The 22,721-nt window shown below is 40.5% G+C and overlaps 1 protein-coding gene across 4 annotated transcripts in view; it reads right to left on the bottom strand.

The window, feature by feature from the left end:
* NEK7 (NIMA related kinase 7) overlaps positions 1 to 22,721 on the bottom strand; it is a 157,624-nt gene that overhangs the window by 34,623 nt on the left and 100,280 nt on the right. For all 4 annotated transcript variants that reach the window (XM_005667989.3, XM_021064489.1, XM_021064487.1 and 1 more), the window contains 2 exons: positions 11,969 to 12,077; positions 10,937 to 11,044 (listed from right to left, as the gene is read on the bottom strand). In XM_005667989.3, the coding sequence (XP_005668046.1) occupies positions 10,937 to 11,044; positions 11,969 to 12,077 (217 nt within the window). The remainder of the gene's footprint in view (positions 1 to 10,936; positions 11,045 to 11,968; positions 12,078 to 22,721) is intronic.

The raw sequence follows: 22,721 nt of genomic DNA, 5'->3' as shown, positions 1-22,721 counted from the left end.
TGTCTGAGACTATTACTACTGAGACCTTTATAGAGACGAGACACTGGATATATATTTTGGTTTTGCTTGTCTTGATATGTGACTATGTTTTTCTTTTCTTTAGGACCATCTTAGAAAATGCTAACATAAGAGAGGCTAATAAATTAATATTTATTAAGTATCTTAAAATAAGACATAGACATTATATTTTGTAGGGTAAAAACATTTAAGTGACTTTCAAAGTGAGTATCTTCACTTTCAAACTTCAGGGGTATTATTTCACCACTGTGGGCCTCAAGTTTTGCTAAGTTAAAAAAAAAAAAAATCAAAGTTTGACAGCAATATTCAGAAAGTTTATTTGTTCGAGGCAGCTGTTGCCTAAACTGTGCTGGCACTCAGAGAGAAACACACATTCTCCTTTTTCTATTAATTTTCAAGAACTCCCGGGGTGTTTATGGTACATCTTAAAGATGGCGTAACTCAGGATGCTGAACAGGCATGTTTAGTCCGAGGCACCAAGAAGAGGTCCACCAACAAGCAAAGCATCACCCTCAAAGGCAGGAGTCGACCTTCCAAAAGAATGACGTTATATCCTAACAGCTGTGAGTGGTGTGAACTGTACCAGGCCAAAAGGGTGAAAACATGAAGCATCTATCCACCAGAAATCCTAGCTATACTGGAGTACCTTTTTTCCTCATAAAGGATGGTCCTGACCAGAACGGATGAAAGGGAGGTGTTTATGAAAGGGAAGCAGTGAAGAGAGAGGATGCAAACGGGAAGATGAAAGAAATTTAAATAAAGTATGAAGTCTTTGGATATGGTGTTAATGAGACAGACTTTAAGAAAGAAAGAATTTAATTGCAGCAATTCCTTTGAAGACAAACAAGCAAATTTGCCAATTTCTGTCAGGGTGAGAAAAGCCCCAAAAACTTTCAGAGAGAGCTATGGGTTTGGAGAATCTGGATCGTTGCGGAGTCAAAGAAACACGCGCTCTCCAGCTCTGGGAGTCCCGACCCCTTTCACGCGCGCTTTTCACCAGCGACGCCGATTACTGGGAATATTTAACGCGCGCTCCGCTCCAGGGAGGGTGGCAGGTAGAGCTGGAATAATCGACGGGCTGCACAGGCTCCTGCTTTCAGGACATAAAGCCAGTGACTGGCAGTGACGGATGTGCAGACAGAGGCTGCACGGCATCCACAGGGGGCAACAGAAAACACTGAGGCTTGAAGGTTCAGGGTTTACCAAAGCAAAGGTAATGTGAACCAGGAGCTCTGGGAAGCCTGCTGATGCATTAGGGGTTTGATGTGAGTGTGAAAGATTGATGATAGAGAAACAGAAGAACAAATGCCTGGCATTTTACAGAGATTAGCCCCGGCAGCACACCTTCACGGCCACACAGAGCGACCCCACGGCCGGCCGGCACGCCAGGGGCCTGAGAAAGGGGGGGTGGGGAGCTCACCAAACTCACTTCCCTGGGAAGGCTCAACACACCACAGCCTCTTCTGGGAGCTGCTGGAGGTCACGGCCCAAAGTTCCACACCCACTGAACACCAGTGCTTTAAACGCACACTGACTCCCCTTCCTAATGGGCATGACGAACGTCTTTATACTAAACACGCGTGTTTTAATAGGAGAATGACATACATCTTGGATAGATATTAAAATGTAAATCTGGGTATGCTACTCACCTCGCTGACCCACATGTGTCCCCAAGAGTGTTGGGTAGGAAAGGAGAGCCGTGCCTCCTGCCCTACGCTTACTGGTCGGATCAACTCACAGTTAAGGGCTGAGCCCGGGGTCTGGGGGAGGTCCCCGCCACCCCCAACCTGCTCCCCGCAGGAGGCCTCGTCTTGGCTGCCACTGAGCATTGGGCCCCTGCCCAGAAAACACCCCTGCCCAGAAAGGACCCAGCTTCACCCCTCTTCCCCGCAGAGTTCAAATGCTCAGCAAAGTGTGGAATGTGTTTCAGTGCAGCGCTATGTTTTCCCGGGTTCCAATTTGGTGAATACATAATTACGTCCTAAAAACGGGTCTCTGAAACTCCTGACAGCTGTGTCTATGCCCGCTGCTGCCTCAAGAATGGTGTGGCTTCCAAACAGCTCTACCAGGAGAGGAGGAGCTGTGGAGTGACGTGATTAGACATTAAGATGAGCATCAATTCCTGGGCACTCAGGGGCTTCGGGCTGCAGGATGTATGGGTCCACTCACCTTTCAAGAATTTGTGGCTGTAGGTTAAATGGGCATATATTTTATTACAGCAGATACTTATGTCATCTCAACCTCCAGGTGTGGTAAAAGTAAGAAGTGGATGATGATATAAAAAACAAAAGGGCTGATACTAGAGGAAAACTGTTAACAACTGACAGTACTCTCCGACCTTTCTTCAAAATATAATAGGACAGTCATTCAAACATAAGAATTGTCATTACTTTAATTGACTTATTCTAACTATACGAGAAAAGCTTTACATGGGAAATACTCTGTTAACATACATTCTACAACTTCTCCTGAACAAAAAATGAAGACTGATTTTTGCAAGTGCTAAAACATGTTTAAGGGAGCCAAAAATTCTGTTACTGTGCTGTTACAGAATATATGACTAAATTAATCAATGACTATCATTTTATCAGAGTAAGTCACCTACAGAATTTTTTCAATAGTTTTGCTAAACACTTAGCACGGCAATTTCTAAAAAGACTTGAAGGAAAAAAAAATATAATAGAACCCTGCAGCATCTTTTTATATGTTTCGATTGGGTTGATTATTTGGGTTTTGTTTTTTAAGTTAGGGAGTTAAGGCAAAATCAGTCAAGGGTCCGGAAATCTGTTTCACATCTTATCTCTGCCACTGACTGGCGAGGACCCCTTCACTTCTCTTTTTACTCATTTTCCTCACCTGTAAGATGCAGTGAGGAGGAAGATGAGGTCGTTTCTGAGCTCCCTTTGCTCTAAAATTTGACAGCACTCATAAACACCCTACAACTGCCCATATGGAAAATGAAATGGAAAAAAAAAAAAAAAAAAGGAATACATTCCTGTTTTCAGCTATTGCCTAGGACAGCTGAATGAAATGTTTTAAGTCAGAGGGTACAAATGAGCAAATTCTGTTTAGAATGTTGCTTCTTTCTCTCAGAACAAACTGCAGAAAGAAAGCCTTGAACGCTCCCTTGTGGGAAGACAGAAAGGAGGACACAAGTCACGTAAACCTTAATTTGATCTAAAATACACACACACACACAACTTCAGGAAATAGGAATTAATTTTCATTCTTAGTCTTCACACTCTTAAGTCAGCCCAGCACTGATGCTGGCAGACCTCACGGAGAGAGGCCAGATTTACTTAATTGTAAAGCATATAATCTGAGGTCAGTACAGAGTGGCTGAGGGTAGATCAGTATTTCTTCTATGAAAGATAGTCATTAAATAAAATTTTCACCTGTCAGGTGTAACTGGTAACATTTAAAAACCCAGAACATTTTTTTTTTTTGTTATTATTGTTACCCTGCTCATGCATTCTCTTGGTGAGCTTTTAACAGTGTTCATCAAGCCTCCTACACTGTTGTAGGTGCTGGGGAGACAGAAATCAACAGTGTACCTCCCTGTCCTGCTGGGGCTCACCGGCAGGTAAGACGGGGACTATAACGAGGTAGTTTCGTGAGATGTTACTACTATTATCTTTTTGCGGAGAGGAGGCACGAGGATGTCAGGTAATTTGCCAAGGATCACAAAACTAGTACGGTGTGGACCTAGAAGTCAAGCCAAGTGGTTCTGTCCCTTGCATTTAAACAGCTGTTTCATTCAAAGCGACCACTGTGAAATATAACTGGGAAAAAAAAAAAAAAAAAACTATCTTTCCAATTTAAGAAGCAGAGAACGCTTCTAAACATCTCAGCATGTACATATGAAAGGCCAGCCGTAAGGGTCAAGGGTCAATGGACGATACGCAAAAATTATCCTATTCTGCAGCAAGTCCGTTTCAAATAAACACTCGTTAAGAGTAGATGAGAGGTTAAACATGCACAGTTTACATTTAGATAATAGCTTCTTCCCAGCACGATTATTTAAGTCAAGAAAGGAACGTTAAAAATAGATCAGTCAAAGGAGCCTTTAATACCGACCAAACATATGCTGCCTTTACGGCTCCACACAATGATGAACTAGAAGGGGTGCAAGCCGGAGAAAAACCCAGGTGCTAGGGGAGGTGTGGGAAAAACAAGTGTGTGACCACAGGTGGCACTGGCACCAAAAATGAAACTGCTTTAACGTCTGGTTCAGGAACACTAATTTCCCAAGTTGCAATCAGAGGCTGTGTCACACTTGGAAATAGTGTGGGGAACATGAATGGTATACTCAAGAGACCCCAGTGTGAAAACTCTGATGCTGGCTGAACGATGGCCGTGCATTTACTCTGCTGGCAGCATCTCAAAATCAGAGACCCGTTGTCTCGTTATAAGGGAAAAAGGCGTTCAAACAATCTTATAACGAAAACAACAACAACACGACTCCCCCTGAGGGGTTTCAGATATGTGTCCAGCACAAGGATCAGTATCAGCGCACTCCAGCTCTTTGTAAAAATCTATTCATTCTCAGAATGTACAACAAGCATATATAAGAACTAAATTCATGTACATGCAAAAAAAAAAAAAAATTCTCCAACTTGGCTCTTTTGGGAGATGTTATGAGAGCAAGTAAAATACCGTACCAGAACACAATTAAGTGAACTTTTTTTTTTCCCTTCTTTTTACTAGAACAAGCAGTCAGACAGGAAGCACTTCATTGTATACAAGAAATGCAACTTTGGTACAAAAAGATTTGCTTGGAGAGCAAACATATAACTGCCCTAATCACTTACATATAAACCTTTGGAGTATACAGTGTGGTTACATTTTATGGCAGTTCAATTCTTCTAATTATGTTCTGTTAAAATTACCTTTTATCTCCTCCTATATTCCAGTCCATGATGGAGCAAGCTGCTCAGAAGTAGGACTGGTACTAAGGAGAGACACCCTTGAGGATTAAATGAGTCTTGTAAATAATTTTTTTAAGTAGAACTGTTAATAAACTAACAGTAATGATAGAAAAGGACTTGCTTGCAAAACTTAAATTATGACAAGCATGGTATTTTCTCCCTTGAAAAATAAATGCCTATCACCTACAAAGATCGATCATAAAAACGTGATATTTTAATATCAAAACATCAACCTAAAAAAGAAAAGTGCTTAATTTCAATAATACAAACTTCCAATAAAACCTCTGATTTTTAAACCATGTCACCTTACCAGGCTTTGGAGGAGGACACCAAAGCCGCCCCAGCTGGACGGCAATGCTGAGGCAGGCGGAAGTTTGGTCCTTTCACTCTCTGCCCCCTGGTGCTACACCATGTGTGCGCTGCCACCTGCCAGAAGGGACTCTGCAGATGTAGTCTACAGACCTTAAAGTAGGGAGATGACGCTGGGTGGTCTGTGACAGATGTGACGGTAGGGGCAGGAGAGACTGGAAGTATGAAAGGGTCCCCTCCTGCCACTGCTGGCCATGAAGATGGAGGAGGCAGAAGCCAAGTGGATGAGGGCGGCTTCTAGAAGGGGAGAAGCTCCTGAGGTTGACACAGGAGGGAAACGGGGGCCTCGGTCCTACAACCACAGACTTGGACTCTGCCAACAACCTGCATGTCTCCCCTCCAAGTTCCAGAAAAAAAGTGCAACTCTGCAGATGCTTTGATTTTAGCCTGGAGAGCCAGGGTGGAATTCCAACCTACAAAACTGCATAAATAATACATTTAGGTTGTTTTCAAGCTATTAAATTTGTGGGAATTTGTTAAGGCAATAGGAAAGCGATAGAAAAGCGCTAGTGATTTGCATACCATGGGGGAGTGGACTGTCCAACTCCACGTGCTGAGCCGCCAAGGACGAGGCCAGGCGTGGGGGTAACAGGCGAAAGCGTGTGGTTTAACACCTCTCAACCTCTAAGAGGTCACTGGATAGTCGGGGGAGGGATGACATACTTCTTTGAAGGGTTCTTTTGGGGGGCAGAGTTGAGGGAGAAGCCAATACATTTACTATAATAAGAATAAAGAATAAAAATGATGGGCTTTGGTCATTTACTCGCTGATAGGAACTCTAAACCAGGTCATCATAAATAACCACTTTAAAGACTTGAATTAGAGACGCAGAAAAGAAAGCAATTCCTGTGCTATGTGGCACTGAGTCCACAGTTGCTGTTTGCAGTTTGGCAAGGAATAATTTTTTGTATAAATGTTTTAAATTGGCCAAAAATAAGGCCCCTATCTCAAGTACGTCCAGGAGGGAAAGCTACCAGTTACTGATCAAGAGAAAAATCGCCAGGGATCAATATGCCAGCACACCCCATGAATCCTTCTGGCTTTAAGAATAATCTCTCCGCTCAGGATTTCCCAGTTTAGAAAGCTGGACATTCCCGAGGCTACCACGGCTGCCGCTGCCTTCATGGCACCACAGCGCCATCAAGGGAGCTAATGACCCTTTGGGTGCAACAGCTCCAAATACATCACGGAATTAAGAGAGAAAGAGTACCAACTATCACACACACCACACAAAAAGGTAATTAGCAATTTTCTTCACAACGCTCACTCAGGCTTCCTATTTCTGGTTCTCCTCTTTGTGGACACGTGGGAGAATTAGTCTATCCACTCCCTTAAGGGAGGCACGGCCACGAGATCTGTTTCAGCCAATAAAGTAAGTGGGGTAATTTGTGTTACGCTGGAGCAGAGACGCTGAACCAAGAGCCAGTGAGGGATGCTTCATGATCCTGCCCTCAGGAGGTCACGACAGCACATGCAGATATGCGGATCACACAGGACGGAAGCTGCGCCAAGTACCAAGTGACCACGTGGAGGGAAGGCAGCTGCCTCGGACCCCCCCATGGGCCCACAGTGGCTCCGGGGGACCAGAGGGATAGTCTGCTTCGGTGCCAAGTGACTGAGCTGCTGCTCCTGTTTCTTCCTGCAGCATAACGTAACCTATCCTAACTGGTGCATTTTGTTAACTCCGTCCTTTGATGTGTGGCCTCTCTCCAAGCCCATTTGTTTCATCAGTATGTGCTGAGCATCTGTTTTGTGCAATGCCCTCTCCTAGGCATGTGAGACACATCAGGGAACCTAAACCACGGAGATCTCAGTCCTCATGAAGCTTATACACAGCTGGGGGAGAGAGACAGAAAGCACTAAGCCTGATAAGGATTTACTAGCATATTCAAAGATGAATATGCTGGGAAAAAAGAAAAAATGAGACTAGGATAAAGATCAGGAATTCTAGGGATGGTGTGGGAGTGGGCGTCAGGTTCAGTATTCAATAGAATGAACAACAAGCCCCACTCGACCCACTGCATGACACTGCGGAACAAGAAAGCGGAGAAAACTTGCTTTAAAACTGCTTGCAAATAATAAAATGCTACACACATATTCGCTGCTGCTGATGCTGCTGACATTTAATAGCAGCAGATGTTTCCTCCGGGTCATTATTACAGGAAACCAAGATAGTTTGACATTAAAAATCATATATTTGGATTATTTCGAAATAATCCAAGGTGAAATGAAAAAAAATTACACCCTGATTGCCATGTTCCTATTTCACAGGTCTCGGCGTTTTAGTTTTCAGTCCAGAAAAGCTACTCCTTTAGAAATACCTGCCCAAGTTGGGGGTAGACAGAATGGTTACTGAAGAAAGACTTCAATATCCTATAGGCCCACTTTCTGTTTATTTCTGAGACATGGGCAGCAAAAGCAGTTAAGTCCAGGACCAGGGGCAGCTCCTATCAGCTCCTCCACAATGTGCAAAGCACAACAACGTAACTCCAGATGGAAGCAAGTAGCAACAAGCCAAAAAACAGAGACAGAGTGGGGAAAACTGCACAAGGTGCATTCAGTGATGAAACACAGTACACGTGGGACAGTGAACCCAGACGCAGCAGCTGGGGCTCCCTGCTTTCGCTGGGGCTCTCTGCTTTCCAGGCGCACAGCCGTGTGCCCCCATGCCCTGGTCTCCTGGACTCCAGGAGAGGAACACTTTGCACCCTGAGCTCACACACAACTGTAAGGACCTCGGGGAGCTGAAACTATAGTCTCTGGTGCACATTGCTGCCCGCCTCCAGCAGCACAGGAAACTCTGCAAATGACTGGTTTATGTCTGACCAACTGAACTGGCCAGCCAGCCAGTCGGGAGAAGGCTGACAGTAGCTAGAGAAATGGGGAGTCTGTCTTCAAGTAAATGGAACAGCACGAAGGTACTGCAAACACAGACTAATGCTTTCCAAATTGCGGGTTATAACCCATTAACGAGTTGTGAAATCAATTCAGTGGGTTGCAAATAACATTATTTATAGTAACATAAAATAAAACAGAACAGACGACATCAGAATGAACTGCAGTTGTAACAGAAAACACTGTTACATGAAACTTCTGCTTCAGACATACATGGCTGTGCTCCCGTGGGGTCACCGTGTTGCTGGGGGGTCGATGTCAAGAAATTTGAAAGCCTCTTAACTAGTCTAGCCAAAACCTTGATTCAAGAGAGAGGTGTGTTCTCATCATAAATTTTAAAGATACAGACATATTTATGTATACATAAAACACATTTTATAGTATCTGACCATTTATAAGGTTGACAGACAAATGAAAGACAACAAAGGGATATGTGCCCCTTCTCAGAGAAGTTAATAAATGGCTTGATCAAGGTCCTATGGAACATCCCCACTCTCGCCAAGCATCGTTCTGTCTCGCCTTGGTAACACAGGACAGCAGTACCTCTTTAAAAGTAAAAATTAGGGTCAACCGGTCAACAAAGAAAAGCCTGTCTTAAGATTTCTATCCTTGTTATTTTATACATACTATTTGCTAGCAAAGAATTTTTCCTGATCCTTCTACATAGGATTTTTATTGGGTCCAAAGAGGGCTAGAGTTCAAACTTTAATTCTTGACGTTCACCATACTTTGCTTCGTGAACTTACAGTTTCAAATCATCAAAATCTTTGCAGAGAAGACAGGCAGGAATAAAAAGCTTTCTTATTTTAAGAATATGGAAAACAAAACATGAGTGAAGGAAATTATTTTTCTATTGATTCATTTATCGGAGAAACAGTCTCATTGCTACTTCCTTAGCATGTGTTTCAGAATGTTTGGTAATTTGGGGCATCCTCATTTATTGTGTGTGTGTGTGTGTGTGTGTACATATAAAAAACTAAGAGACCCTAAATGAACTGATTTAGATAAAAACTGACATCAGAAATTCTTAATGAATTATAAGATCTCCTAAAATTTTATTCTCTATATCACATAATTTGAACTAACATATCACCTAAATCTAGAGATGCGTATATATTTTTAAACCCCATTCAGAGATACTGTAAGAGGTGGTAGCAGGCAAGCTAAAGAAATCCATTTTCAAAACTGGTGAGATCTGGGTTTCACATAATATGCTGGATCATTAAGGTCAGGCAACTAACTAACGCATGCTCAGGGAGACAGCTTGCAAAGCAGCACTTAAACAATACACATGCATGGGCAGGATCATGGGTACATGCAGGGTGTGTGTGTGTGTGTGTGTGTGTGTGTGTGTGGGTGTGTGTGGGTGTGTGTAACTGTGCCCTGGCATTTTAAGTAGATTGATGACAGGGTGCTATCAGGACATGCTGTTCAGGTGAATAACAGAGTGACAACATGTTATCGTTGCTAATGATAAATGGCACTGGCTTGGAGCACTCTGATGTTTTCTTCACAGAAATACTCTCCTACTTGCACTGTGAGGGTTGGAAAGTCCAGATAAAACTTTATTACAGTGCTTTGCCAATTTAAGCATTTCATATGGAATGTCACATCAAATTTTCTTATCTGGGAAAAAAAAAACTGTAATGCTCTGCAAGAATAAATGTAGAGTGAAAGAAAAAATAAAAACAGTATTACTTGGCATCAGTTGAAATTTTACTTCCTCAAAGTACTTGACAAAAGTGAAACTCTGCGTGAAGGGTAAAGTGTTATTTTTCCACAACTCCTTCATCTGAGATCCAATATTCTGCCATTCAGTAAATATTGATGAGGTGCCTACTTAGGCATCACATCCTGTTGTAGATACAGAGGAGTTAAATGACACGTTCAAGGCCACACAGAACCTTAGAACAAACCCAGACAAACTTTAAAAATGTCTGGTCAACTAACTCAGACGCTGGTCTCACTACTTGTTATTTAGTGCAACTCATTTACTCCTCATTGGGCCATTTGAAATTTACTATTTTGCATTTAAAAACAATTTTATCCAAAAAAAAAAATCACTTGTTTTCAATGAAATTATGAAAAAGATACGGCACCACTAGCCAACTTATTTCTACTGTTTCTAAGCTGGACAACCTCCTTTCCATTAATATAATGTCGTACTAATAACTACATTCGGCTCTCTTTTGGGTGTGAAGGAAACTGGTATGTTGCCAGCTCTAGAATGAATAACTTACAGATATCTTTCTACTTTCTAATTGAGAAGTATTTTCCCCATTAGCCACAGATCATGTATGTTGCCCCTCTGCAGTAATCACAACCGTGTATGTTACTTTAATAAATTAAACATTTACAAACTACCATAATAATTGTTAATGGTCAGGTGAGGTCCTCTTTCAAGATATGGTTTGTTCTTCATGTTATCTCTATATTACTCCATGTAAAAGAAAAGATCCTTGGAAATACAACCAGATTGGTTCATTAGCACTGTCTTTCACTAAGCGCCTGCCTGAGGTCAAATTAACAAAGTATCCGACTGTCCTGAATGGACACATTATACCTGATAAACCTGTATCGGCTCAGATCTGATGATGTTAAAAAGTGTTATTTAGACTATAAGAGCTGGCACATAAATGGTAGATCCCTTATACATTTAACCACGGGGGTGGGGGAAGAAAGGTGGGCAGGTAGTGGGTAGATAATTGAAGGAAACCATCTCTTACCTAACGAATGTGCAGCTGTGGTTTTGGAGCTAAAAAACCGGCCAAGGCCGAGATCTCCAAGTTTGACCACCCCAGTGGCCGTGATGAACACATTAGCCGGCTTTATATCTGTGAATAAATGAAGGCATCCGGTGAAACATGGTGTCAGGTTAGGCAAAGTCAAAGGATTGAAAACCACTTCTCAACTGTAGAATTTAAAATACATCTTTAAAACGAAAGTCAGGCTAAATTTTGAAACTGTCCTCTTATTTTGAGTAATTTTCATGTATCCGAATACCTCCGAGTTCTCAGTCCTCTGATAGATAATCATCGACGGAGCAGGAGGATGGCTATTCATATTCACTTAGAATGCATTTTGTTTGCTGTTTTCAAATAAACGTCTATGAAATTCAAAGCACAAAATAAATGTGTGCCAGTCTTAAATCAATCTTAAATAAAATAGCTTACAAATAGTAATTTATTGATATGCTTACTTGAACTAGAAATCAAAACTCTATTATGCATATAATTACTTACTTAGATGACCTCAGAAATTTTAATTGCTTAAATAAGTTGTATTGAAACTGTGCACATCTCAAAATCAAGGAATCAATTCCTTAGTGATGTAACCTTCCCCCATTCTGCCCAACCATCTGACTGATAAGCAAGAACGTGTTAGGAGTGGATGCAGAAAATTAAAAATCTAAGTACCTATGATGTATACTGTACATTTAAAAAAAAAAAAAAACCTCTCTTCCTTATACATATTCAACTGCTCTCCTGCATCTATTTTTTCCCTTTACTAACAGAATCAGTTAAAAAAAAAAAACTAAAAAAAAAAAGTCCAACAGAAAAATAATTAATTCTAATTCTTATTTAAAACCACATATGGCTTTACTTAAAGGCTTATCATTCTAGTAAAATTACAATTTGGAAATAAATTACCTGGGAAGGCATGATACTATGCGATGACCAGAAGGCATGTATTCTTAAGCTGCCTAGGAACCTGCATCGTTTAAACCAACCCTAGAAGTTCCTCGGGATTTGGCTCACCTCGGTGCATGACTCGCCGAGAATGCATGTGCTCTAAGGCGCTGCAGAGCTGGACAAAGTACTTCCAAACAGTTCTCTCAGGAATCAGCCTCTTCTGTTTCTTAAAGTGCTATTGAAAAAATTAAAGATGAGATTTTAAAAAAACTAAAATTATCTTCAGACTAGACTCTGACCAGCAAAAACCCTAAGTCAGAAAACCACCTACTCATGTCTATTACCAGATTTAAAAGAAACCACACCCTTTTCCACAGCAAAACAATTCCAAGATTTTTACCTGACATAATAGCTTAAATGTCTCCCTGTTGTATCTAAAGTTGGTACAGGCTACATACAGCAGGCTACATCTTTGTGATATCCACCTATTTCAAAAAATTAACATGTACAGAAAATAATTTCCTATCCTAGAGGGGGAAGAAGGAGGATGTCAACTTTTATTTTAAGAAAAGCCAGAATAAAAAAAGTCTAGAGACATGGAAGTAGTTATGTTCATGCCAAGACAATTCTTCTCTTGATAGAAGGTTTCACTACAGAATTCCTTTTAAATACTTAACCACCCTTGATGATTTAAAATATCACTTAAATTATTAAAAACTAAATAAATAAAAGGGATTTATGTGAAAAGTTTTTATGAATATTTCCATTGCATATTTCAATTCAAACTTGTACTTTGCTTTGAACAAATGAAACCAAACATGCAAGAAAAACATTACAGAAAGATGGGGGCAAAAAGCTGAGTTTGGAGAGAGTTGGCCATCATGCCTAAGGGGGCAGGAACTAAAACAGCTCAAGACCACAGGTATATACTCATGCCCATTTTTCTATAGTGAATTTGTTAGAAGAATATACACATAAAATGAACACTGAATGAGCTCAAGAGCAAAGTTCTTAGCTTCATAAGATTTATAAAGATTGTCAATACAAAATTATCTTTCAAAAACAAAAATGTCATTGGTTTCCTACTTAGCAAAATTTACAAACGACCAATGTGAAAAAATACTGTCCTTAAACAAATTTGCAATTTTAACTTTTTAAGATATATGTTTATTAACAGCTATCGACATGTAAATATGTTCTTTAATGCACTTTATCTGGTGGCTTGACATATTTGAAAGTTGAACCGATTTGATATAAGTATGGAGAAATAAATGGTTCTCCAGATGATTCCAAGAGAACTAGCTCTGTCAGTTTCCACCCCTGTGACCAGCTGAGGGCAGGCTGAAAGGAAAAATACAGGGAAATCTGCTGACATCCCTAACTTCATACTCAGCAAAGGATTTCAGCTACTGTTTCATATGCACTCAATACACCAAAGGACAAATCTTTAGGAAAAGTGAGTAACTTCAGGCTAATCTTTACTGTAACACATACTATGGAAATGAACTTATTAGCAATTTCAATGGCTGTTACAACAGTAGCAAAAATCAAGGAACAACTGGATGACCAAGTAATGAAAAAGCAAATGTGGGTTATTACCAAAACCGTGAAAACCTCCCATTTCATGTTTCAATATTAAGTCTTAGTAATTACAGACTGTGTCAGCATCGGTTTTCCTTCTATGGGGGAAATCAGCTTTATACACATAATTTTCTTTCAGACTTGGAATGAGTCCAAAAGAAGCCTGTCTATGTGCGCTCCCTGACGCTGGATTAGCATATCAGAAGACTGTTTGATGTCAACAGGAAGATGGGGACCAGGTTTCTTTTCATTCAAAAATAAATATACCATATCATGTAAGTATCAGACCATGAAAGAAACATTTTATGCTTTAATATAGATTCTGAAATCATCATAATTATAAGTAACTTGACAGTTTACTGTAAAATCCCATGATTAAAAAAAAAAAATTACATACAAAGGAAAGGACAATGAAAAAAACCGCTATCCAAACAGAAGATGTGATCAGGCCAAGATGGTCTGATTGTTTGCATGTTTTCTTATTCTTCTTGGGGATTTTTTTTTTTTCCAAAACAAATTGAAGATAATATTCTGGCATCAATCAATATAATGCTACCTAGAGAGCAGGACTTGGCAAAATTTAAGTACCCAAATTAGTAACATGTTTTTTGAAGAATAATTTTATGACTTTGACTTGATCATAAAATAAATCAAAAGCAGTTTCACTGTGTCATTGGTATCTTCCAGTATGTTTTATGTATCTGTTTAAACATACAGTTTTTCAACTGTTTCTGAAGGTAGGAATTTTTGTTGTTGTTGAGAAAACCAATACTTATGATGAGAAATCAGCCTGTCTGTTCTGATGGTGGCACTGTTGGCTACCTCTTAAAAAGAGTGTGAACAGAAAAAAGGCAATGAAAATTTGAATTCTTTTTACTACTGGTAAAATTTATATTAGCACTATAAAGGAGAAACTTCCATAATGCCCAAGTAGTTTCTAAAAGAATAATCTTTTCTTAACTTATTCTACTACATACATATCTTTTAAAAGTTAATTATCTATTCAAACAGCATTATTGTTCAAAAATTCTATTTTTCTCTGAAAAAAAGACAGCCCCACATAAATACTCAGATCTAGATTAGGAAAAAAGAAATCTAATACCAACATACAGAAATAAAAAATGTACATTTATTTGTCAAGTTTTTAATAAAGCAATACATAATTTTTAAAGGTTAGTATCAACAAAGATTTATGTAAAAAAACATGGGATATGGCATTTTTACTATACTTATGTTATAGAAGAGAACTCTAACTTTTTATATCTGAAAATAAAATATCTAAAAAGTCATCAAAAGGCAGAAACTAGCACTCAGGTATACCTGATCACATGAGCAGTATTTTTATCTAGTATTTTTTTTTTTAAGTAGGTTCATCTTTTTTCTATGTAAAGCTTCAAATATTGTTTATCTTAAAAGCATATTTTCTTTCAACATAATTTTTTCAACATAATTATTTCAATACAATTAAAAAAAACACTGATCATTATTCACATCAAAAAACCAGATGTAACGAGAGGCTAGTTAATGTGCCTAAAAAGCATACAGATTATATGTATATGATATAATCAGATAATATTACATTCTCAGTTACGTGTAAAAGGATTACGAGCACCTCACTCACTCAGGTGAAATTCAGCACTCCTGGTAAAACACATGCTCAGTGCCACTGAAGTGATGTGTTTTAATGTAGAAGAGGCTAGCTGATGCAAGCTGCTTCCATTCAAAGATTCTGGAAAATGGTCTCCTTTTTGTGGGGGGGGGGGCGGTGAGGGAGAGGGGAGCTATGGCTATGGCATGCATAAGTTTCTAAGCCAGGGAATGAATCCGCCCCACAGCACTGATCTGTGCCACAGCAGTGACAATGCCAGATCCTTAACCCACTGAGCCACCAGGGAACTCCTTGTAATTGTCAAACATCCTCCTACAAATTAAGTGCCCCAAACTAAATTATATAGTGGATTCTGAATATCAAGTACCAGAGGGTTTTTGTTGTTGTTTTTTTGTTTGTTTTGCCTGCACCTGAAGCATATGGGAGTTGCCAGGCTAGGGGTCCAAATGGAGCTACAGCTGTTGGCCGACGCCATAGCCACAGCAGTCTGCGACCAACACCATAGCTCATGGCAATGCTGGATCCCCGACCCACTAAGCAAGGCCAAGGATTAAACCTCATGGATACTAGTCGGATTCATTTCCACTGAGCCATAACAGGAACTCCCAAGTACCAGTTTTTTGACTCAAATGAGTCACTTGGTTCCTGAATCTAGACATTACTACTCCCAGCAGAACACACATGTGGCATATTTCTAAGTCTTGCAATCCTAGCATTCCTCCTCAGGAAATGTGGGGAAATTTTTAATGATATTACCCAGCATAAACTCATATACAGAGAAATAACAGAAAATTATCTTCTTGTATGAATTTTTTTTGTTTATCTCCATAGTATACCAAAATATTTAAGCCCACATTTTGATATGTTAATCTCTGAAGTTTCAGACCAAACACCGAGAACCAGAAAGCCAGCTTCATGGGGGTGCAACCTGTACACAGGGCCCTTGGAATATAGCTCTGTTTTGCCACCCAGAAATTTTATTTTATTTTATTTTTTGCTTTTTTATGGCCACACCCGAGGCATATGGAGGTTCCCAGTCTAGGGGTCGAATCGGAGCTGTAGCCGCCAGCCTACACCACAGCCACAGCCACACCAAATCTGAGTCGCATCTGTGACCTACATCACACCTCATGGCAATGCCAGATCCTTAACCCACTGAGCGAGGCCAGGGATTGAACCCGCAACCTTATGGTTCCTAATCCGATTCTTTTCCACTGCACCACGACAGGAATCTACCACCTAGAAATTCTGAACCACTTGTTAACAAGGGACCCACGATTATGCAGCTGGTCCTGGAAATTATACATCAAGCACTCTTTGGAAATGTACTGCTGTAGTTCGAAGCAAAACCACAGAAACAACAAACACAATCCTGGCAGGCAAGGCATTCTTGAAGATTAAGAGAAATGATAATTAAATAATGAGAAATAATGAAATTATATGAGAACTGGAATCGCAGGCGCCAGCTGTTTTCCATCTCTTCCAAACAACTAACAAGAGGAAGGAAGTAATTTATGTTCAATATCAGGAAATATTTCCTGCTTAGGAGTGTTGTCAAATGTTTAATGTGCCTCTCACACCGTCCATATTCACCTTTCAGGAACAGACCTGATGATGAGGCGTGACAGTAATGGTTGTATGACCTTGAACAAGGCACTTAACCTTGCTGGGCCTTGGCTTCCCCATCACATTAAACAGAGTCAGAGATGATCTATGTGGTCCTTGCCCCTCTAAAATATATAACCTATGGTTTCATAATCAGAGTTACCAATAAAACACAAATAATAAATGCCTGGTTGGCACATTTTCACACCTCAGTATACTTAATTTTACCAGTATGTCCTGTCTTTTAAATCTCCAGCTAACAAAAACAAAGCAAAAATAACAACAATAATAATACCTCAGAGACCCCCATCAGTCCAGTTAAGACTATAAATGGTCTTCATCTGAGATGACAGGTAGGTAGAGCTCTTTGTCACAAATTTGTAATGAGGTCACACGCTTACCATCAGAAAGGAGCTTCCTAAACCTCTCTATAATTACCATGCATTTTGATAAGACTACATTTTGCAGTGTTTTTTTTTTTTTTTCAAGAACCAAATGCACAGAGATTGGGTGATGGAAGAGACAGGATGCCTCTGAAAGTGTCACTGACAGTTCTAAGTGTGATTTTTCTTCTCTGTCAACCTTTCTATGGAAACATTTTTCTCCTAAAGGTATAAGAAGGTCTCAACAAACTCAACTGTACAAGTACTTGCTAGACACAATTTCCGGAATTACATAAATGTGCACAGTAGTTATGTATCAATTCGACTTTGGGTAATACTAATTTACAATGTGTGAGATCTTCACTCTTGGCACTTTGAACAATCTTGAGGTATCTTAAGTTGCTTTAGAAGATATAAGCAGGGAGTTCCTGTCATGGCTCAGTGGTTAACGAATCTGACTAGGATCCATGAGGATGTGGGTTCGATCCCTGGCCTCACTCAGTGGGTTGAGGATCCAGAGTTGGCATGAGCTGTGGTGTAGGTTGAGGACGTGGCTCAGATCTGGAGTGGCTGTGGTATAGGCTGGCAGCTGTAGCTCTGATTCAACCCCTAGCCTGGGAACTTCCTTATGCCATGTGTGTGGCCCTTAAAAAAAAAAAAAAAAAAAGAAAGAAAGAAAGATGTAAATAGGATAGGCCTGGCAGCCAGGAAAGGACTAGAAATATTTTCCAGCCAAGCTCTCTAGTCTTTTCCCTTTCCTGCAATGTTGGAAAAGCTGCTAAGAGAACATAGCTATTTCTATTACAATTTAATAGACTATCAATGTAATCTCTTTGTTCCCCAAAGTCAAAACTGTATAGGTTAATGATGGAAGTGAACAATATATTTTCTCTTATGACAGAAAATGTGAAATAGATAAAGATTTTTTTTTTTTTCTGAGCACTTAATCTTGGGGAGGGAAGAAAACATCATTCAGCAAACGAGAAAAATAAGCTCCCATAAACTCACAATGCTCTCCACCCCCCAAAAAAAATTGCCTTCTGAATGGTGGTACATCAACATCAAGGAAACTGGATTTTTTAAAAATCAATGAAAATATATGAATACATCAGAATTTCTACAATGAATGAGGCTTGCATTGCTGCCATGTGGATAATTCTTAAGAGAAGCTTCCATGTTCCTAAAACCGATGGCAAAATACCTGGAAATACTTAGGGTGTCTTGTCTGCTGCATGAGAGACAGAGAAGGGGAGACAACAAAGCAGAAAGTCAATCTTCAGGAAGACAGAAGGTCATGGAGATAAACAGGAACATTCGCCTCTTTAATGAGTTCTTTCTGGTTACGTTCAACCGGACAAGAACAAGATAGTGAGAAAGATATTTCAAGATTCTTGTAGGACGAGGAAAACAGCTGAACAATAATGAGACAGTAAAAATCTCTCCATAGAAATCGGAATGAAAAAACTGGGACAGGAAACTGTACCTCTTCTTTCCACTTAACTGCCTACAGGTACCAGAACCACTGCTCGGGGTGGTAAGTGGTTTATAAAAGGCAGCTTCCAGTCAATATTACCTTCAGATGTAAGCAGCCCAAAGTCCCCTGAAATTATCTTAATTTTTCCCAGGTCGATGCAGTTAAAAATGTATACACCACTTTTTCATTATGCTCAGAGAGTTACACAATGGTCATTATGATACATAATATTCAATGTATTACAATCCCTAAGTTCAGGAATTCCCAGGTGGTGCAGCGGGTTAAGGATCTGCTATTGTTGCTGCCGTGGCACAGGTTTGATCCCTGGTCTGGTAACTGCCACATGCTTCGGGTGCAGAAATCAATCAATCAATCAATCAACCAAACCCCTAAGTTCAATACTACTTCACTATGAAACATTTTAGTGAGCAAGTGGTATTGACTTGGTAACACTGTTTTTATACAAAGAAATGTATCTAACACACCTACACATACATACCTTATGGACAGAGATCTGTATGGTATCTGTATGTGCCTTCACACATGTGAAGGCACCTATGTGTATCATCTCCACACAGTACCATACGTGGTAACCTCAAGACTTCGGAATAATTCTACAGTCATATTGAAGACAGATGACTGCCTCATACAAGAGAGTCAGCAGGAGACAGACCGCATTTGGAATCACTGGCAATTCTCCCCGTGGCCTGGCTTGGGAGACGCCAGATGCTGAAATGCAGTGTCTGTACCCTGGTAAACCATAAATCAGAGTCAGCAAAGATAGATGGTGCTGCTGGGAAGATGTTATTGCTTTAAGGATCCAAAGGTCAAGAGAGTAAAAGACATTTCAAAGTGATTTTATGTCCAAGAGAGCCTCTAAATTTGGGTAAGTACAAATAAAAATATGCGTGCAGCAGTTGTTTAAAAAAAAAAAAAAAGAAATTACCAAGAAAGTGAACCTATTTGAAGGTATTCATTATCTCCAAAACCCTGCTGATGTTCTCGCTGACTTATCAAAGCCTGTGGTGAGCAGAATCCTGAGACATAACCTCAGCCCTCAACATTCTCAAGTCCTGGCACCACTCCCTCCCCATAGTGTGAGCTGGGCTGTGAGTGCAATGAACTCTCTCCCCATATTATGTTATCTTTGTGGCAGGAAGGATTTCGCAGATGTAATTACAGTTCTAAATCAGCTGCTTTTGAGTTAATCAACAGGGAGGTTATCCTAAGTGGGCCTGACCGAATCAGGTTAAACCCTTCAAAGACTCAGAGAGATTCAAAGCCAGAGACTCTCCTGCTGGCCCTAACAGGGCAAACTGCCAGGCCACAGAGAGGGCCACAGGCAGGGGACAGCAAGGCCTCAAGGACCCACGGGTGGCTTCCAGTTGACTACCAGGAAGACAGGAGGGACTTGAGTCACACAACCGCAAGGAACTGAATTCTCCCAACAACCGGGAACAGGGGAGAAAACCCTAAACCCCAGCTGGCACCCTGAGTTCAGTTTCTAAGACCTCCAGCAGAACCCCCTACCAGAGTGTGAGCTCACCAACTCAAAAACTGGGAGAGCATTAAGTTTGTGTTCTTTTAAGCTGCTAGGTTTGTGGTAATTAGCAATAAAAAAAAAACAAAGTTCATTCCTAAACACAGTAAACTTTTAAAACTCTGCCATTAAAGTCCAGGAAGGAGAGAATGACTTAGTCAAGAAGAATCAGTCTCCAGAGGGGCAGTAAGAAATGCTAAAATTTATATGGAGCCACAAGAGACCCCAAATAGCCAAAGCAATCCTGAGAAAGAAGAACAAAGCAGGAGGCATCACAGCTACCTTGTAAAGCAACAGTCATCAAAACAGTATGGTACATAAATCAATGAAATGGAATCAAGAGCCCAGAAAAAAACCCAATTATTAACAGTCAACTCATGTTTGACAAGGGTGCTAAGAATACTCAATGGAGAAAGATGGCCTCTTCAATAAATGGTGCTGAGAAAACCAGACATTCAATATAAAAGAACAAAACTAAATCTTTATCTTACATCACTCCCCAAATTTAACTTGAAATAAATTAAAGATTTAAATGAGAGACCTACAAATATAAAACTTCTAGAAGAAAACATAGGAAAATGCTCCTTGATGTGGGTCTTGGCACTGATGTTTTTGGATATGACACCCAAAGCTAGGCAATAAAATAAAAATTAAACAAGTATGACTACACCAAACTAAAGAGCTTCTGCATAGCAAAAGAACAACATGAAGAAAAAAAAAAAACCTTCACAATGTTTTAAAATAATGTTTATAAATAATATATCTGATGAGGGGTTAATATCCAAAGTATATAAAGAACTCATACAATTTAATAGCACAAAAAAAAAATCTCAAATAACCCAATTAATAAACAGGCAAAAGACCTGAGTAGACATTTTTCCAAAAAAGATACATGAATAATCAACAGGAACATGAAAAGAAGCTCAGCATCATTAGTGAAATAACCAAAGCTCCTGTTTGTATATTTCTGAGATTAGTCTATTATCGCCTCTGCACTGTCTCAACCACCAAATATGTTTCTTAGCCACAAAAAGTGAAATAAACAGGCACACTACAAAATGGAACATGCCCTGGTCCACTTTTGGTACAGTAAAGAGAATATATAGCATATATATCAGAATTTGATAAACTGTAATCCAATGTTTTGGAAGAGTCTTCTCCTTTAAAATTCTGATTACTGGGGAAGAAGGAAATATATGATGAAAAATTCTGGATTTCCTTTTATCCTAAAACTCGTCTGGGAAGTATTTCATCTGACCACAGCCTCAGGTATTCCTCTGTCACTAATTAGAGAAATACTGAATATTTCAACTATAAATTACTTAATTGTATTTGTCAGCCCGCTCTAAATCCATTAATTATTTACTTGTAAAAATCTTTGATGCAATGCTATCCAGAGGTTCATTTCTGGAATACAGACCAGGAGCTAAATTTCCTCTTCTACCCCAATTAAGCTGAAGAGTTGAGACAGTGAAACATACTGTTGTGATGCACAGCGATTTATAATATCACTCACTATAGAGAAATAAACCATGTTCCTTACAACTCAAGGATCTACTGCTGTCCTTTACAAAGCATTAAGTCACCATCTTGTTCCTTCATAAAACAAGTTCCCATGATTTTTTCGTCCTGTAGCCTCTTCTATAAAGAATGGCTTATAACAAAATTAGAGTGTTTAGAAAACACTTTTAGAATTTCTTAGGGCAACACCCCCCCTCCCAACCTTCCTGAATCAGGATGCTTTCTCCTGTCATGTCACCGTAGTGACTCCTGGTAGGAGCGCAGTAGTGTGAAACAGTGGGAACTGTGTGACATTAAGTCACCACCCACGCCGACTGGGGCCTCCTGGAAGAGGAGGGTGGCAGGGGTGAAGAAAGTTACTTTGATACATACACAGCTCCACTTATTTCCTGAGTGACTATCAGCCAGGTCCTCCCGAGGGAAAGAAGGCACTGTGGCTGCACTCGGCAGGGCTCTGGGTCACACGGGAAATCCAGACATCAGGAAAAGAATCCCACCAACAAATGCACAATCCCATTATGCAGCACGATGTCAGACGAGTGCATCAAAGGTACCCACAGCATAAAGCGGCCTGAGGTCAAAGGCGTCCTGAGAAAGCAAAGCCATGTGTGAGGGGAGGGCTGAGTCCCAGCCCAGCTGGGGGGCAGAGCTCTGGCGGTGGACCTGGGCCCCGAGCATGCGCGGATCACCTCTCTGTGCAGCGCTCAGCTGGGCACTGGGGACATTACTGGGGACGTGAGGACACCCACAAGCGAGGGCTCCTCCTGGGCCGAGGGCGTGCACTTTCTTAAATCTCTGCACACACCTTTACCTTAACAGGAAGCTCAGGAGGGTTTGCAAGCAGAGGGTTTGGTTTTGTTTTGTTTTCCTTCTCCCTTCTCCTCTCTCTTAGAAACGGATGCAGAAGCAGACTTGCGGGTAGGTCCTGGGAGCTGGGAGGTGAGTTAAAAAGCTCTGGGGGTTCCAGGGAAGAGATGGCAGCCCCTCCCACTGCAGGGAGAGAAAGGGACTGGCCTGGGTGGAAAGAAAGTAAGCAGAACACGCGACAGACTGAAAACGAGGAAAGGGACACAGGATGTCCAGGAAGAGCCCTGGTACCCGCAGCCCCACCTCAGGGTCTGGGCGGGCAGCGGAGAGGCCTCGGTGCCTCGAAGTGGGACGGGGCG

The sequence above is a fragment of the Sus scrofa genome, chromosome 10 (genome assembly GCF_000003025.6).
Source record: "Sus scrofa isolate TJ Tabasco breed Duroc chromosome 10, Sscrofa11.1, whole genome shotgun sequence".
NCBI classification, from domain to species: domain Eukaryota; kingdom Metazoa; phylum Chordata; class Mammalia; order Artiodactyla; family Suidae; genus Sus; species Sus scrofa.
This window is presented reverse-complemented; position numbering and strand designations above follow the sequence as displayed.